Here is a 19,336-nt window from a genome sequence, read left to right on the forward strand (position 1 = left end):
TATTTATTTGGTCCTATGCCAGGGAAGATATCAGTTCAGCAAAGACTTGATTTCATGATTATGTGTGTATATTTTATGGCCAGGTATATTTTAAAAATCCTTTAGGTTTATTTTATTACAAAAATGGTATTGTGTATTATAGGAATTCTAGAATATACAAATAAACCCAAAGAAAATGAAAATAATTGCTATAATCCCTCCATAAGAAATAAGCATTGTAAAATTATATATATGTGTTGAGTCTTTTTTCTATGTATAAATATATGAATTTATAGGGGGTATTTTTGTTTTTTCAAAATGTGTTCTTAACTACAGTACTATTTTATAACCACCTTTTTCTCATATAATCTATTAAACACCTGTTTGTTTGTTTTTTAATTAAACACGTTTTTAGATCTAGTGCTCTTCAGGAACATCTGTTTTAATTGCTACAAAGAGGTCTTTTGTGTGTCTATGATTCTTTAGTCAGGTCCACGTAGTAGGATACTGAGATTGCAGTGTCTCAGTGTTATAAAGATGGCTATGAAGATTATCTTTCTGGCTGTCTTTGCACCTTTCTGGCTGTCTTTGCACCTTTCTGGCTGTCTTTGCACCTATCCATAATTCCATTTTTATTAAATAATTTGCTGGAAGTAGAATTGCTGAGTCCAGGGATGCAAAAACTGTAATATCTTTCCTATGTTGACTATACATAAGAGTGCTTTTAGAATTGACATTTATGGTTTCTAAAAGACAGAAAGGGCTCTGTTGGGTGTGATTCTAGAACCTCAGGTGCCCATAGGAGCCAAGCTGATAATGTAAGTGAGTGATGCCTGCCTGGGGCTGCGTGAAGGCGAGTCAGGTAATAGTGTGCACAGAAGCCTGTGTGTATAGAGGGGTTGAGGCTGACTGGAACGGGAGGGGCTCAACTTACGGTACTGCCACTTGTGCTAATTTCTGCAATGTAAGAATGAACATTAGTGTAGCTAGTTCTTGTTTTTTTTTGGAAAGGGCTTTTATTTCTAGACTCTCAACCATTAAGTGTTGGCTCAAACTTCAAACACTGCCTAGGTCAAAGAGAATGCATGTGTGGGCCTCCAGGTGGGGGGTCATTGGTTCTAGAAAAACCATGCTCTTTTTCAAATGGTTAACATTGTGCTAGAATTGTACAAGCACTTTACTGGCATATGTGACGAAATTGAGGAAAGTCCCTTTAGTACCTAACATTTGGGTCTTACCAGTGATTTGTTAAGTAATTCTATAACAAAAGTTAATTTCTTAAATGGTTTTAGTTACATATTTGAAAAACAAAAACAGCCTGAAACCATTCAAGCATGTACCCAAATTTTGAGTTCGGTACATGAGTTGTACCCAAATTTTGCTTTTCCGTGAGCAGAGAGATCCTGAGGCACATTGAAAGCAGCGTGGAAACCAGAATTAGTCTCAGGTTGTACAGTGCATCACTACCATGTGTCCTGTACAACCTAAATGATTAAAACAGCTGATTCATTTCATATATTTAAGTTCAGATTTATACCAAGTTCTCTATAAGTAGAATAATTCCTGTGTTTATGTGTCAAAAGTAATGAATTTTAGGGCTTCCCTGGTGGCGCAGTGGTTGGGGGTCTGCCTGCCGATGCAGGGGACAAGGGTTCGTGCCCCAGTCCGGGAGGATCCCATGTGCTGCGGAGCGGCTGGGCCCGTGAGCCATGGCTGCTGAGCCTGCGCGTCCGGAGCCTGTGCTCCGCAGCGGGAGAGGCCACAGCAGTGAGAGGCCCGCATACCACAAAAAAAATAATAATAATAATGAATTTTAATTTTCTTTTATTTTGTTGTTTCTCCTCAGCCTTATCCACAGCATTGCTACCAGAGTGATAAAACTTGCTCATGCAAAGTCCAGTGTGGCCTTGGCTCCAGCCCTAGTGGAAACGTACAGCCGTTTATTGGTCTATATGGAAATAGAGTCTTTGGGCATCAAAGGATTTATCAGTAAGACAGGACTTTCTGGTGTTTTTAACTATTAACGCTTCCATTCATTCAACGTATACTTTTCTATTTGCTAGGGATATAGCAGTGTACAGAAGTCACTGCCATCATAGAGATTACCTGCTAAATGAGGAAGACAGACAAAAATTGTAAATAATCGAAATATGGAATATGTCAGGTGATAAACCTTACAGAGAAAAATAAAACAAAAGAGAGGGATAGACCCTCACAAAGGGTCAAGGGAGTGGGATGCATGTTTTAAAGTAAAGTTATGGTTAAAAAAGGGGGGCATGTAATTGTGCTAGATGCTTGGGATGCAGTGAGCTGGACAGACGTGATGCCTGTACTCATATAAAAACCAACGGTCCCATTTGCCTCTCTTTCTGGTTTGCCCGGGACAGCAATGAGTACCAAGTCTTACTGGCAATAGGCAGGGGGTGTTCCTGCATTGCAGAAGACATTGTACGATGTCTGTTGGTTGTTATGCAGTTCTAAATAATAGATATTTTCTAATATGGAAGTGTTTTTCTGATTTGAGGTAATTTTAACTTTTTATTGATACAGTATCATTTTAACCATGGTTACCCTTCTTTTCCAGATAATTGAAAGTCAAATTAAACTTTATTAGCAGGGAGGAAGGGGTGTGATACAATTTGTGTATTAGAAAGTGATCCTCATGCTTCAAAAGGCTGGGAACAGTAACGTTATAAAAGTAATTTAAAAGATAACTAAATAAAAATAAATAAAGAAGTGAGGAAGGTTAGAGTAATTTTTTTCCATATCCTGGCTCTTATTTTACCTTTCCAGATGGACTTGAGTATCATTTGTCAAATTCCAGGAAGAAAAAAAAAAGCAAAGTTGGTATTGTTGGGTTGGCCAAAAAGTTCGTTTTGTAACAGAAAAACTTGAACGAACTTTTTGGCCAACCCAAAAATAAGGATCTGGATTTTCTTCCTTAAAATTAAAATACAAATTATGGAGAAAGTTTGGAAAATATATGAGTATATATGTGTGCATGTGTATCTGTATGTTTGTATGCATGTGTGTTCATGATCAGAATCTTTGCATGGATTTTATTCAGTGTGACTTCTCTTCAGGTATCTTTTAATACATAGCTTTTACTGATTGGTACCTTAAATTGTCTTGTTCCTCAAGGTCAGCTTTTGCCAACTGTTTTCAAGTCTCATGCCTGGGGAATCTTGCACACGCTTCTTGAGATGTTCAGCTACCGGATGCACCACATTCAGCCTCATTACAGAGTTCAGCTCCTGAGTCATCTTCACACTTTGGCTGCAGTTGCACAAACAAACCAGAACCAGCTCCATCTCTGGTGAGCTCATTGGAGACTGTCTTTCCTTGGATTTATTAGAAACTTTGTTGGAGATGGGGAACTTAATCCATTACCTTACAGTATTTTTATTCACTGTCATAAAACTCCAGGGCTTCTGGAGTGTTTTATTTCCAGTATAGAAGAAGTAGAGTCCAGCTTCTTAAATAGAAACCTAGTAAGAGAGTTGAATTATTGCCTAGGGATCTTTGGACTGAGAACAAGTACTTCCAAGACCTTTGACATTGTATTCTAACTTAGCCCTTTAGAATACTGGATTCAAATATAGTTCAGATTATGGTTAAAGTATCATGTCATTTTGATTTTCTCTAAGTGAAAATACATTTCAAATTTTAAAAGATGTACTTTTTGAAATGCTGTGCATCCAGGTGAAATTTTTTAGTCCTGCAGGCTACAAGCTGTCTTTTTCAAATGTGTAAAAATGTCAGTTGGTTTTTGCTGTAAAATTTGGCACCTTGGGCTTTTAAAACAAATTAAGCAAAGCTCATTCTCACACAACAGATGAGTTCATCTGTCTGTTTGTTTTTAACCAAAGAAGGGAAATTTATAGTTTGCATGTTTTCCCGTTGTGATTAACCTAGAATTAGATTTAATTCTATAGTTCTGAGATTTTATCTGCAGCTTAATCTTTTAATGATTGTTTTTGTTTTCCCACTTTTCAGTGTTGAGAGCACTGCACTCAGGCTTATAACAGCCTTAGGTAGCTCGGAGGTACAGCCACAGTTTACGCGTTTCCTTAGCGATCCCAAAACGGTGCTTTCAGCGGAATCTGAAGAACTGAACCGCGCCTTGATATTGACCTTAGCTAGAGCAACTCACGTAACAGGTACAGTGAATATACAGCCACCACCAACAAACAGATGAGTCAGAGTGTGCTGTGTCCCTCCTGACTACTAAGAGGCAGGGGGGAGGGTAACCCACTGAAAAGATTCTTCTCACTTGTTTCCAAAAAACCAGTTGTTTTGATATCTTCACCATTTCAGTAATTAACATAAATTCTTCTGTGTGTACTACCATTTTAACTAGGTTGCACATCAGTTTTTGGTCATCTAACATCATTTTAAAGTCATGGTTCCTGAGCTTTTTGGTCTCAGGACCACTTTATACTCTTAAAAAATAATAATAATAATTGAAATTCCCAAAGATTTTCTGTTATATGGATTACATATATGATATTTACTTTGTTAGATATTAAAGTAGGAGTTTTTTAAATATTTGATTTAATTTAAAATAACAGTAATAAACCTATTGCATGTTAACATACATGATGTAATTTTTATGAAAAATAAAATAAACCCTATTGTCTCCAAAACAAAACTTTAGTGAGAAGTACCATTGTTTTACATTTTTTTTGCATCTTTCTTTTTTTAATAGAGCTGCTTTCATTCATTTATTTATTTATTTATTTATTTATTTTTGGCTGCATCGGGTCTTTGTTGCTGTGCGCGGGCTTTCTCTAGTTGCGGTGAGCAGGGGCTACTCTTTGTTGCAGTGCGCGGCCCTCATTGCGGTGGCTTCTCTTGTTACGGAGCACAGACTCCAGGCGTGCCGGGCTTTAGTAGTTGTGGCATGTGGGCTCAGTAGTTGTGGCTCGTGGGTCCTAGAGTGCAGGCTCAGTAGTTGTGGCACACGGGCTTAGTTGCTCTGTGGCATGTGGGATCCTTCCAGACCAGGGCTCAAACCCGTGTCCCCTGCATGGGCAGGCAGATGCTTAAACATTGTGCCACCAGGGAAGCCCTTTGCATCTTTATTTAATGTCTGATGTAAAGGAACATTGCTGGATTCTCATATTTGCTTCTACATCTCATCTATTGCAAATGTTATTTTAGTAGAAGTAAGTAAAAAAGAAATGGCCTCACACAGGTAGGAGATGGAAAGGGGAAGAGTATTTTAATGGCTTTTTCAGCTAATTATGAATATTGTTTGATGTCGCACAAAATTGAAAAATTGATAGTTTCTTAAATGGCATATAAAGTCCTATCAGTGAACTCTTCGTACTCTGTTACCTTATAACCCACTAGTCTACTTTGTACATTTAATGGATTTTGTGTTCATGCATATTTTGTAAATTCATGAATTGTTTTTTTAGAAAACATTGGTTTACTGAGTTCTGTAGATAGAGCTTGTAAATGTTGACACATTTCATTATGTAGTATAAGAAAATTACATTTTTTAATCTCACTACAGATTTCATTAGAAAAATTCTTTAAGTTTTGGAAAACTATTAGGTTTGTGGTAGTGTATATAAGTTTTCCAAAATTCTAATTTTCACTTGAAGGGTCAAATTTTATCATTGGCAAAAGATGCAGTCATTTGTTCTTCTTGAAGTGACAGACTCCCTTTGTTAATTTTCAAGAAAATGTCTGCCTAATGCCCAAATCCAGAAAACTATATGTTCTTTCAAGTAAAATTGGAATTCCATTGAAAAAAAAGAACTAATTTGACCCAGTACTCAATCGCACAAGTATTTTTCCTCAAGATACCCATCATACTTTGGTGTGTAGGTGGAACACCTTATGCGTACTTCCATTTTATCACACAGAATATTACAAATAGATGTACTTAAGGGCTGAGATACAATCTTTTTTTACTACTTTATCAAGGATATTCTTAAGTGAAACGGGCACTTTTTTTTTTTTCCTGCTAAGAGTGTTTTGTGGTGAAGATTACAGTGGCTATTAGTATTGTTTGGTGCCACTGTTTGATTTATTCTGAGGGCCAGCAGTGTTACCCACCATTGCTTTTGTGACATCAGTGCACATTTCAACACAGTAAAAAGGCCAGTGATATCTTAGTAGTAGTATTATTTCCATAGCATTGACCTCATCGAATCCTTGAAAGGATAGTGGGGACCCACAGAGTCTACAGACCACACTTTGAGAATGGCTATTTTAAAGAAATAGCTATTGAATTTTGCAACCTTTGTGTACACTGTCTTATTTTACATAAATAAACTTCTTTGGTTTAGAGAGTTATAGTCTATAGCTGTTTCAACCACCAGAAAAGATATGTGGTACTTTATTAATTCTATTTCCTTGGCTCAGTAAAGTGCTAATACCTCACTGTCAGAGTGAGCTAAATGAGCAGTCATGATGGGCCTGTACCAATCTTTTATCATTGGTGCTCTGTAATTAAAAAAAAAAAAAAAGATACCAAATGTCTTTTGTCTTCTTTTCACTAGTTATGTTCATATTTACCGATGTGATTACTCGTTAAGTAGTGAATGCACTGCAGTGAAATTCTCTGAGTGTACATACTTGTGACTTTTCTGTGAAATCATTTATGAATTGTGGCCATGATCTTTTATATCTGGGTTACATTTGTTTGCTTGTGTTTAGATTTTTTTACAGGCTCTGATTCAATTCAGGGAACTTGGTGTAAAGACATCCTTCAGACCATCATGAGTTTTACTCCTCATAATTGGGCTTCACACACTCTTAGTTGTTTTCCAGGTCCACTGCAGGTAATTTCCTCTTGAATTGTATATTGAATATACAGTATATGAAATCATTCTTCCCATTTACTGTGTTATTCTAGAGAGTTTGGATGATACCCAGAGAAAATTAGCTTTTATTTCTTTTTTTGTAAATCCTTTCTATTACTTCCAAAATCTCTTGAGTTTTTCCTTGTCTCATTATAGGACTGGATATGTTTCTAAAAATTTAATTGTTATGGCTTCATCTTACTAGTTAACAGTTTTAGAATCTTGTGAGATTTAACACATTAACTGAAAAATTCTTTCTCATAGAACAGGAATGGGGAGAAATACAATGTAATGGAGCTTCACAGAATACACATCATGTACATTTGACTGATTTTTAAAAATCACACAGAATCACACAATCAAGCCTTTGTATTTTCCCAGTATAGAAATTCAGGCCTTGATTACTGAGCTGCTTGAAGTCACCTGGAATTTATTAGCGTTAGAGTCAAGCCTGGAGCTGGTTTCTTGACTCTGTAGCCATAGCCCTTTTTACTACAACCATTGAAATAAATTTCTGATCTTCCTTGTAGGCATTCTTTAAACAAAATAATGTACCTCAGGAAAGCCGTTTTAATCTGAAGAAAAACGTGGAGGAGGAGTATAGGAAGTGGAAGTCAATGACGAATGAAAATGACATCATTACCCACTTTTCTGCACAGCGCTCTCCTCCTCTCTTCCTTTGTCTTCTCTGGAAAATGCTCCTGGAAACAGATCATATTAATCAGATAGGCTATAGGTAAGCCAGAAACCTAGATCTGCATTCCATTTGGCAATCCATTATACCCTACAGCAATGCAATTTATTTTTTACTCTCTGCTTTCCAGAGTGTTAGAGCGAATTGGAGCTAGGGCCTTGGTAGTCCATGTGAGAACATTTGCAGATTTCCTGGTATATGAGTTCTCTACATCAGCTGGGGGTCAGCAACTCAACAAATGCATTGAAATTCTTAATGACATGGTATGGAAGTACAACATTGTTACATTGGACAGATTAATTCTCTGCCTGGTAAGAATACACTTACTTAAGAACAGATTTCTAAGCAGTCCCATTCTCTTTTGGATTGATGTGTATGGCTAATGGATCTTGTGCTGATCTGTTCTATGTTGTTTCTAAGGATTTAATAAATTTATACTATAAATCAAGTATTGCTATCAATTCCCTAAGGAACTAGAGGTTCCCCAATGTCTTCATTCATTCAATAAGCATGTATTGAATATCTACTGTGTTGTATGCACAGAAGGTATAGAAGTACATAAGACAGATGTGGTCCTGGCCTTGAAATGCCTGAGTTGATTCTCAAAGGCTCCTACTAGAGGCAGGAAGTAGTAAAAAGTCACTGAATCTTTTTTGAGTACTTATAACCATTTCTGTGCACTTTGGTAGCCGTAGTCATAACTGAGTGTTTCTTATAGCCATCCAGTATTCCCCAAGCATTTTTTCTCCTGGTTTTGATGTCTATTTCAGGCCAAATTTTAAGAAAAATCACTGAACCAGGCTGGACAATGCTACATTTTTTTTAATACTATAGTGGTGATATTTAGGGAGCTTAAGTGGTTAACATTTACCTCTTAGCTGTAGAGCATAGATATAAAGATGGTTATAGTCTAGTAAGGGAAATAAGGTCAGTCTATAAATCAGTAAAATAAAAGGGTAAGTTAGAGGTGTAGGGAAAATATTGCCAGGCAACAATGAGAGATGACATCTACCTAGGTGGTGGATCTTAAAAGGTAGTTTAAATTTCAAAAAATAAAGATGGATATTCTAGGTGAGAGCCAAAAATAGGCAAGAAAGGGTCAGATATGTTTGAGGAATGCTGAACAGTTGTTTTGGGGTAGACTAGACATATAATGAAATTTTAATAATCGTGAGTTTTACTGTTTTCAAATTTAGACTCTTTAGAGCCATGCTTTTGCACAGGTCAGGCATTTTCATTTAATTTTTCTGTTCTTCTCCAAAGGCCATGCGTAGTCATGAAGGGAATGAAGCCCAGGTTTGTTATTTCATAATTCAGTTGCTGTTGCTCAAACCAAATGATTTTAGAAATCGAGTAAGTGACTTTGTGAAGGAAAATTCCCCAGAACACTGGCTACAGAATGACTGGCACACCAAGCACATGAATTATCACAAGGTACTAATTAAAATTAGTGCTTCAATTAATCCTTTTTAAGGCCAAACTTTAGGTATTTGGCTAACTGACTTGGCTGTTTTCTCTGCAGCTCTGCTCTTTTCTCTCTGGTCTGTATAGAAGTGAATTAGCTCCCTAAACTTTCTCAAGGTTCTAGAGTATCTCTAATGTTAAGAATAAATTGAAGCTACAGTTTTAGTAGACATGGGTACTTACAATACAAAATGAAAAGAGTTATTACCAGTCCTTTCGTATGTAAATCTCTTTTGGTATATCTTTGGGATAATAGAGATTTGGGGTGAGTAAAGGACTCTAGATTTTGTTGCATTGCAGGAACAAACACAGTTTCATATTCTTCGAAAAATGACAGGTTTATTTAGCTCCTTTTTTAAGAAAATTACAAAAGATCACGTAAACATTTACCATTTCCTCACTTCCACAGAAATATCCGGAGAAGCTCTATTTTGAGGGCCTGGCAGAGCAGGTCGATCCTCCTGTGCCGATCCAGTCTCCATATCTGCCCATCTATTTTGGAAATGTGTGTCTCCGATTCCTTCCAGTATTTGATATAGTAATCCACAGATTTTTAGAGTTGCTCCCAGTATCCAAGTCATTGGAGACTCTACTAGATCACCTGGGAGGTTTATATAAATTTCATGGTGAGCTTTTTCAAATTTTAATTCCATCTAATAGCTCTATAGACAAAAGTAGGCTGGGCATGACCATTTGGGTAATAGTAGTTCTAAAGGTTTTATTTTAATAATTTTTAATAAAAGTGTTTTTGAGGGGCAGTGCTATGTGAAGATGCCATGAAGTATAAAATAGAAAACATAAAAATATCAATAGTTAAATCATAGCCAAAAAAAAAGTAATATATAGGAGATCCCTTATTTTATATATTGTGTGATTAATTACCAAATCAGTATAGAAGGAGGGAAGTATGAGTTCAGAACAGACTAATGTTACTATGAACTGAACAGATCTTGGCAGGCTTCTTGGATGGATAGTGTTTGAACAATGATATATGTGATTTGTATAAAGAGAAAGGAGAAGAGAGCATGATAAGCAGAAAGAATCCTTTGGAAAAATCATGGAGGTGTTAAAAACAAGGCATTTTGAAAACAACAGGCTAAATTGTACCTGGTGGTAGATCACCGTAAATGCCAGGCTGAGAAGTTATGATTTTATAACCTGCAGATAATCAAGAGTTAACTAGAAGTTATTGAGTAAAGTCATGGTATGGAAAGCATTCTTTTAGAAAAGTGAATCCAGTTCTAGCCGCAGCACGTCTTGGAAGGAGGAAGCCATTTCAAAGACTTAGGTCAAGACGTTCAGGTGTATGATTAGCATCTAAACAAGCATGGTGGCATTGAAAATGAGAAAGAAGGGACAGATAGTCAAGGAAGTAGGAATTGGGCTTGATTGACCAGTTGTGGAGAAAATATCAAAAGAAAGAAATCAAGGACAACTCTAAAGTTTTGAGCCTGGTAACTGGAGCATGGTGAGGTCAGTGACAGAGCACAGAAGTCCTGGAGGAGCCACTGTGGGGACAGGGCATATTTATCTGGGGGGCAGTTCTTCTTAGTCCTTGATCTGAGATGTCTCCTTTCAAAGCAGAAGTCTGAATTGCGGTTTAGCACAGCAGAGTAGTATGAAGTTCAAGGGAGCATTCCTTTAAAAATGCTTTTCTTCTGTATTAGGTAATGTCTGCACATGATGCAGTGAAAAGTAGTTAGTCCCATCCCTATCCTCCAGCTAGGCAGTTTCTTTCCCTATCGGCAATCGCTATTACCAGTTTCTTGTGTATCCTACCTTAAATACTCTGGAGTTGGTAGTTTATTTTTTTTCACAAATATTATGTAATATACACATTGTTCTGCACCTTATTTTTTTTAACCTTTATAATGTATTAGGGTTGATTATTTTGTATCAGTACATACAAATCTGCTTCACACATACCATAATTGACCTAACCAGTCCCCTGTTTTTCACCATTTACACTGTTCTAATCTTTTGCTAGTATAAACAGGGCTGCAGCAATGTTGCTTACACATAAGTCATTTTTTCAGGATAAATTTCCAGGACTGGAATTGCTATGTCAGAATGTGATGAATATCCTTCAGTATAAGCTGTGTATATTGTTAGAAGCCTTCTGCGTTGTCCTAGAGTAAAAATATTCATTGTGTGCAATTACCCAACATGTGAAATAGTTTTATAACCTTCTGAGCTGTTTTTTGGTAATCTTGAAAATAGAGGATTCGTTTTTCACAGTTGTCAGTAACCAGGTAACACTGTAATGATCTGTTCTCTTCTTGGCAGATCGTCCAGTGACCTATTTGTATAACACTCTGCACTATTATGAAATGCACCTGAGAAATCGCGAAAGTCTCAAACGAAAACTTGTCCATGCAATCATTGGGTCGCTCAAGGATAATCGACCACAGGGCTGGTGTCTAAGTGACACTTACCTGAAATGTGCTATGAATGCACGAGAAGACAATCCCTGGGTCCCAGATGACTCCTACTATTGCAAATTGATTGGCAGACTAGTAGATAATATCCTTTTTACTGTGATTTTTCCAGACTCTTCAGAAATAACTATATGTTGGTTTGTGTGAACATATATTGTCTTTAAATATTCCAAGATTTTGATATATTCTAATATTTCAATTTTTTAAGATCATTTTATTTGAAATGTTTTGAAGGTTTTGAAATCTTAAATTAGCAGCATTATGCCAGATAGGCCGAAATTTACTCCATTAAAATTTGTATTTCAAAAAAGACCTTAGAGAAGAGATCTGTTTTAAAGAAAAAAAATCCTATTCCTAAATAAATGTACTATGTGTTATAGTACATACATCTGTTTGCCACTGGAGAACATAGAATTTTGTTGCTTTAAATAAATCCCTAAATGTTTTTTAAAACATTAATAGATAACAATAAAACCTTATTTTTTTTTTTTTAGTGAAAGAGATTCTATATTGGTATTTTTATTTCTTCACTTTTATGTTGTTTTAAATTATTAGCACACTGTGCTTAATATATCTATACACCATGCCACTATTTACTAGATAGAGCAATTTTACATAAATGGGCATGATTTCGTATGCAAGGAATTATTTCCTGAAATAAAAGAATTACTCATGAGAAAGTAATGTTCTTATTAACTTTCCTATAACTATTAAAAGAAAATAGGTTGATAAAGCCTACAGATACCTTGGTTGCATCTATAGCTATCATGTCACAGTTACAAGAGCCCACTTATATAAGACCAACCGTTTATACCTGTGGTTGACCACATGGTTGCTGTCAGTACACTTTGGTCATGTCAAATTTATTTGTATTTGGTTTGTATTGTTTGCCTCTTAAGCTCTCCAATAAATCACTTCTTGAGGCCTCATAATCAGATGAATTGGTAATCGAATGAGATGTTTACATGTGAAACATTTAAAAACTGTAAAGCATACAAATGTGAGCCTTTAATCTCAAAATAATCAAATAGTTATTGCTTTAATCATCTGCACCAATGGCTGGCAAATCTCCTGGTCCCTTCCCAAACTGTGACTGGAGATTCAATGAGTTTCCCAACCCCGCTGCACACGCACTGCACGTTACTTGTGTGGAGCTCATGGCCTTGGCTGTTTCAGGCCAAGATGTTGGAAATGCTCTTCTAAATGTTGTCCTGAAAAGGTGTGTATCCTGTTTCCTGCAATAAGATTCATTGTTTATTTGTAGAGAATGATATTTTATTTGGAGCTCTTTGACAAACCTGTTGTCCCATGGCCAATGCACGTTGAATAACGACTGTCTTTTGGGTCCAGATCTTGTCTTTGTAATATAGATGAAATGGAATGAGCCCTGAACAGGGTCAGAAGACCTGGGTTTGTTCCCACTTCTACTCTTTATTAGCTGTTTGACATTTAATTTAGGAATAATGTTAACTTCTCACTAAAGATAGTCTTTCAAGATTCCCTTCTTAAAGACCAACATAAAGTAGGGGATAATGATTGGAGAAGAAGTATACATAAGTGAAATAGTCTTTTAGCTCAGCAACCATTTTTAAAGAAGACAACCAAAAAAAGAAGAAAAGCCTTTTTAGCTCGTTTATATTTTTACTCGCTAAAAATCCATTGTAGTTTTATTGAAATAGGTCAGTTGTCACCCCCCAAATGATATATGTTCTCAAAATAAGATCCATTGTCACTTTTATAATTTCACTCTTTTATTCTTTTTTCCCCACTAATAGTCAGCCTTTAGTGCCAAGAGAGAACATTACAGCATGGATGAATGCAATTGGATTGATCATCACTGCCCTACCAGTGAGTTAATCATTGTGATTTGTATAAGCTCGTCATGCAATTAATGAAATGTTTCATATTTCTTAAGCTTTCATGTTGTTATTGCTTCAGAAATCTACAATGACTATTTTGTTTGCATTTTGCATCAGATCTAAATAAATCTACCTGACTTATGGGTCCCTGCATCTCTGGTCCCACCTTACCTATCCAACCTTAGTTTTCCCATTAAAATCTGATCTACTTTCAACCCGTAACATGTTATGTATCTAGAGCCTTTGCTCCTGCAAATGATGCTTGTTGAGACATGTTTCAGGTACTTCTGCCGTGTAAGAGAATATATCAGAACGCTTATTCCTTCTGTCACCTTCTCTAAAGCTTACTCATTCTCTGCTGGCTTAGGGCTTGCTTCGTCAGTGAAGTCTTCCATGACTTCTACGCCCATGTGAAGTCTCCCTTCTGTGACCTCCACATGTGTCTAGTCAGCACCACACAGTTGTCTGACATCTTTGAATGTCAGTAATATTGTCTAAACCTGAGCTTTCCACACTTGTTTTTTATGTACCTTTATGAATCACTTTTTCCTTACACTCCTCCAAAATATATATACACACACACACACATAGTTATGAATTATAAATGTGTACCAGTGTTATCTGTATAATAAATATAGGCAAAGACAATTTACCATGTAGTAAATATCAGATACTAAATGAACTGGACATGAGAAAGTGCTATTATTTTAAGCTTTGGAGTAGAATACTGGATATGGGGTGGAATACTGGACAAATGCTATTTTTCACCAGGCTTTCTCCTGGTTTTAAAGGAGCCGTATTGGATTGTCCTTCATGATCGAATTGTGAGTGTTATCAGCAGTCCCAGCCTGACGTCTGAGACAGAGTGGGTCGGCTATCCTTTCCGCCTCTTTGATTTCACTGCTTGTCATCAGTCCTACTCTGAGATGAGCTGCAGCTACACGTTAGCTCTGGCACATGCGGTGTGGCACCATTCTAGCATTGGGCAACTTTCTCTCATTCCCAAGTAGGTATTATGATTTCTTAAAGACATTTGAGTTATCATTTTGTTTTTGTTTTTTAATCTCATTTATGCATAGGTATATATCTCATTCAATAGAACAACTTAGAAGTAAAAGTCTTAAGTAGATTCTAGGTATCAGGAAGCCTTCCTTTATTTCAGAATTGTTTGAATGAAATTAATTTGTATGTACAAGTAACAATCTGGTATCTTGTTTTCCATTACCATTTTGGGAGGCTTAGTCAAATGCATTCTTTTTCCAGAATATATCCCAAAAGTTGGCTTTTGAACTGCATAACTAATATTAGGCTATCTTCTGATATTTTTTTGACTCTATAATTGGTATTAATTAGATTCACATTTCTTGAGAATGGCCTTTGTATTAGGTTGGTTATTCTCTTTTTATTTCAAAGAATTCACATTCTGTCATTCAATAATTTTACTATTAGGAATGACTTCTAAATCTGAAGTAATTTATTTCAATAATCAAATGAAAATAAGAGCCAGTGAGAGATGTGAGATTAATTTAAAATGTTACCAAAATTAAAGGAAACTTTTTTTAAAAGATTACAAATTTTGCAAATACTCGGGTAGGCTGTATTAACAAAGTTCAAACAATTCAACTGATTTCAAGTAACAATAAATTTTTATTTTTAAATTTTAGGTTTCTCACTGAAGTACTTCTTCCTATAGTGAAGACTGAGTTCCAGTTGCTTTATGTGTACCATCTCGTGGGACCATTTTTACAAAGATTTCAGCAAGAGAGAACTCGATGTATGATAGAGGTAGAATAAAATCTGGGTTTTCTGTGATAAGATTAAGTTCTAAAAGATATATTAAGTTTTCTTTCCCAGTGTTCTTCAAACTGCATATCATTACCATTAGTAGGAAAATCATTTTAGTGGGATCTAAGAGCAATTTTTGAGGCCTTAGTGTCCCCATAACTTAGTATGCCTATAACGAGTTTGATGTGTGATGTGTTGAACTGGAGATGCAGGGGAAAATATCTGTCATCAAGGTTGAGAAGAAAGTTAAGGACGGAGAAGTGCATTTGAGAACATTCTCTGTAGTACAGAGGAATTCATTAAAATCATGGGAATGGTTGAAGTCAATCACCTATAACAAGAGTATAGATAGGGCTTCCCTGGTGGCGCAGTGGTTGAGAGTCCACCTGCCGATGCAGGGGATACGGGTTCGTGCCCCGGTCCGGGACGATCCCACATGCCGCAAAGAGGCTGGGCCCGTGAGCCATGGCCACTGAGCCTGCGTGTCCGGAGCCTGTGCTCCACAACGGGAGAGGCCACAACAGTGAGAGGCCCGCGTACCGCAAAAAAAAAAAAAAAGAGTGTAGATAAAAGAAAATGAGCCAGGAGTAGACCCTTAAAGTATGAGCCACCACATGGAACTAAGAAAGTCCAGTATAAAGGCTCCCTGAGATTGCAGATATCCCAGAAATTGAGAGGTGGTTTCTAGAACAGGGATTGTCTAGCTCTTAAGTTTAAGAGAATACTATTAGAAAGAGAAATTACATTTAAGCTCTAATAAGGAGGCAGTTTGTAGCACTCTGGATTCCATTATAAATGCAGGCAGTATCATGTCACCCATGTGCATAAGGTCTGTATGATAGTGACAGTCCCTCAACAAACATGTTATCCTCTGTGCTAGTCTTGTAGTGGAGTCTAGTTGCATCAAGCTGAATTACTGAACCATTTTCTAACCATTTAAATAATTTTATATTATTTGTTAAATAGATTGGTGTGGCATTTTATGACATGTTGCTGAATGTAGACCAGTGTAGCACCCACTTAAACTACATGGATCCCATCTGTGACTTCCTGTATCATATGAAGTACATGTTTACTGGTGACAGTGTAAAAGAGCAAGTAAGTTCACTTTAATTATTTTTTAATGACATTTAGTTTAGAAAACTTAAATATATGGCGGATAGACTTTTTTGTTTGGGTGAGTGGGGTTTTTTGGTTAATTTTTTTCTTTTAAGGGGACAAGTTTAATAGACCTTTTTAGGCTACATGGCATATTACTGTGGACATAGTGTTAAAGTAAATACCTATTATAATTTCTCACACTTTTTCCCTTGATATTTGCAGCAAAACATCTGAAAAAGACCTGGGGGTTTATTAACAGTAAACTCATTAGGAAGAAACAGTACGGTATGGCTACTGAAAAGATCAGAGAGGCCTTGTGTTATAAGTGAAGCAGGGCCTAGTTTTCCTCACAGTGATTAGGGTACACTGTGAGGATGTGAGACAAATCGCAGCATGACAAGAAGACTAAAACCGGGAGGGTCAGGAGAATAACTAATGAAGGGTATTTGAAGGAACTGGGGGTGCTTAACTTGAATTTTTGAAGTTCTGGGGAATTAATTGTATTCTTACTATTTGGGCGTTGCCATTTGGAATAGGTATTAAATTTGTTCTGTGTCAGTTTAAAAGGTATACAAACTGGTGAAGTTAAAGGGAGGCACGTTGTAACTCAACATATAAAGAGCCATTCCCTGGGAGAGCTGTCTCAAAGTGGAAGGGTCCTCCTTAAATCATAACTGAGTTTCCTGTCTGTGGGAACCAGGATCTCAGCTGTTTTAGAAGGGTGGAGAGAGGGCAGATAGGTGGAATTAAGTGACCTCCCCTCCATACTTCAATGTTATTTCTCTCTAAAATGGGAAAGGAACATAAATTGATAGACGTAAACATATGACTCCTAGTCTGAGGGATTCGTTCCTTGGAGCTGGCGACATGGGATGGGGAGGGTGTCAACTCCTTCATGCCTCAGCAGGATGGTCAAGTGGGAACCAATTCAGAAATGTTCTCGTTAGCATATTCCTTATATTTGGGCCTAAGAAACTTTGACACAAGGGGAATACAAAAAGGAAGAATTATTAATGGGCTGATCTTTCCTAGTAAGATCCAAAAACATTTGAATAAAGCTAAGAAAGCTATGGAACTGCTTGATGTATTTATTTCTTTAAAGTTTTTTAAGTAAGAGTAGATCTAATATTATTTAGTTTGAATTCCAAGTGTAAATCAAAACCAAAAAGTTGGCTTTATAGATAAATGTTATGAATGTAAGTTATTCAAAGAACTTCGACTATAATCGTGCTTTATGCTTCCCTTATGTGATACCTTACGTGAAGATGGTATCTTAAAAGGATGATCCCCTTGGTGGGTATGTAGAATTCCCAGTGTGAACTCTACTTGCTATCCTCAGTGGGACGACTGGCTAGCTAGGTAAATGAGTATGTTTTTGTAAGTGTATGCATACATAGATAGATGCACATACACATATATACATATATATATAATGTGTGTGTGAGGGACAACACATGTTTTTTCTCATGTAAGGGAGAGTTTTATCTGCTTTTGTTAAAACACAAAACATGCAGAGAAACATCTCATCTACCCGTTCCACTCCCTAGTTTATTGTCTCAGGATATGTATAAATTGCTTCTTTAAAGGTTGGAAATTGAAGTTCTCTGGTTAAAATACTTTTTAATGTGTTTTTATTTTTTAGGTGGAGAAGATTATCTGTAATTTAAAACCAGCTTTAAAACTTCGTCTTCGATTCATCACTCACATCAGCAAGATGGAACCAGCTGCAGTGCCTCCACAAGCCATCAATAGTGGGTCTCCAGCACCTCAGTCTAATCAGGTGCCAGTGTCTCTACCAGTGACTCAGTGAAGTCAGGGTGTGCTGTGGTGAACACGGACTCGAATCTATTAAATCTGAACATGATCGCGCTACATAGTGGTGGAGTAGAGGCAGTGATGTTCAGATTGTTTTATTCTGATTCAAATGGTGAATCTGTTGACTTCCAACTCCCATCTCCCTATGTTTTTGTCTCTAAGAGATAAAGTAAGCTACACGTTGTTCATATCCACAACAATGTACTAGAGCTACCTAGGAATGGGGACATATCTGATCAAATGACTTTTACTAGGCACTCTCAATCTTTCCTATCTTGGCCATTGTTTTTATTTTTTAGTATTAATGACTTATTCAGTCTTCAAATACACTGTGTTAAAGGTACCACACATGTAAAATAGTTATTACAAATCCTTTTATTCATAAATCTCTTTTGGTGTATCTGGGATAAGAGATTTTTGTCAAGTAAAGGACTCTAGATTTCATTGCATTACTGGAGCAAATAGGTTCATATTCTTTTTAAAATGGCTTAAATTTTTGATCATAGATTTCCAAGTAAATGGGCTAATATTTCTAGTGTAGATTGGCAAGTTTTTGCCTTTGCCATGGACTTGAACTTACTATATGAAATGAGTTGGAAGTCCTGTAAGAAAATAACATAGCTAGGGCTTCCCTGGTGCGCAGTGGTTGAGAATCTGCATGCTAATGCAGGGGACACGGGTTCGAGCCCTGGTCTGGGAGGATCCCACATGCCGTCGAGCAACTAGGCCCGTGAGCCACAACTACTGAGCCTGCGCGTCTGGAGCCTGTGCTCCGCAACGAGAGGCTGCGATAGTGAGAGGCCCGTGCACCGCGATGAAGAGTGGCCCCCGCTTGCCACAACTAGAGAAAGCCCTCTCACAGAAACGAAGACCCAACACAGCCAAAATAAATAAATAAATAAATAAACTCCTACCCCCAACATCTTCTTTAAAAAAAAAAAAAAGAAAGAAAATAACAGCTAGAAATGCATAGACTTAATAAAATCATCCTTAAGTGGTGATTCTTAAATCTCTGTTTTTAAAAATAAATCAGTTGCTTTTCCAGGTTGACACTCTCACCTGACAAGCGATGTGATTCTTTGAATTTTTATAGTGTTAAGATTTTTAAGTATTTATATTTTTAAATATCATGTACATTTTGGTTCTTTTGAGTTTATTAGATTTTGAGAGACATACTGTCAACGAGGGGGGTGGCATTAAGATTGTAAAAGAGTTGAAAAATAATTAGTAAAATCTGTTGAATGAATAAACTGTCTGATTAATTACTCAGTTTGAATGAGCATCTGCTGTGTGCCAGGCAGTGTACTGGCTGGATTAGAACAGAGAACTGAGCTACTTCCATGGGTTGTACACTGTAGGTGGTGACTGACATTGACCTAGGAA

At 36.7% G+C, this 19,336-nt stretch overlaps 1 protein-coding gene across 3 annotated transcripts in view; it reads left to right on the plus strand.

The window, feature by feature from the left end:
• The window catches only part of MED23 (mediator complex subunit 23), a 41,674-nt gene extending 22,338 nt beyond the window's left edge, over positions 1–19,336 (plus strand). For 2 of the 3 annotated variants that reach the window (XM_060114366.1, XM_060114367.1), the window contains 15 exons: positions 1,826–1,968; positions 3,121–3,295; positions 3,976–4,139; positions 6,652–6,776; positions 7,328–7,533; positions 7,622–7,802; positions 8,755–8,925; positions 9,365–9,581; positions 11,242–11,478; positions 12,447–12,612; positions 13,169–13,241; positions 14,044–14,258; positions 14,917–15,037; positions 16,004–16,135; positions 17,781–19,336. In XM_060114366.1, coding sequence (XP_059970349.1) covers positions 1,826–1,968; positions 3,121–3,295; positions 3,976–4,139; positions 6,652–6,776; positions 7,328–7,533; positions 7,622–7,802; positions 8,755–8,925; positions 9,365–9,581; positions 11,242–11,478; positions 12,447–12,612; positions 13,169–13,241; positions 14,044–14,258; positions 14,917–15,037; positions 16,004–16,135; positions 17,781–17,948 — 2,494 coding nt within the window. In that variant the 3' untranslated portion in view covers positions 17,949–19,336. Of the gene's footprint in view, positions 1–1,825; positions 1,969–3,120; positions 3,296–3,975; positions 4,140–6,651; positions 6,777–7,327; positions 7,534–7,621; positions 7,803–8,754; positions 8,926–9,364; positions 9,582–11,241; positions 11,479–12,446; positions 12,613–13,168; positions 13,242–14,043; positions 14,259–14,916; positions 15,038–16,003; positions 16,136–17,780 lie in introns of those variants that run through there. The other variant, XM_060114368.1, reaches the window with a different exon arrangement.

Source organism: Mesoplodon densirostris, chromosome 12 (assembly GCF_025265405.1).
Source record: "Mesoplodon densirostris isolate mMesDen1 chromosome 12, mMesDen1 primary haplotype, whole genome shotgun sequence".
NCBI lineage: Eukaryota > Metazoa > Chordata > Mammalia > Artiodactyla > Ziphiidae > Mesoplodon > Mesoplodon densirostris.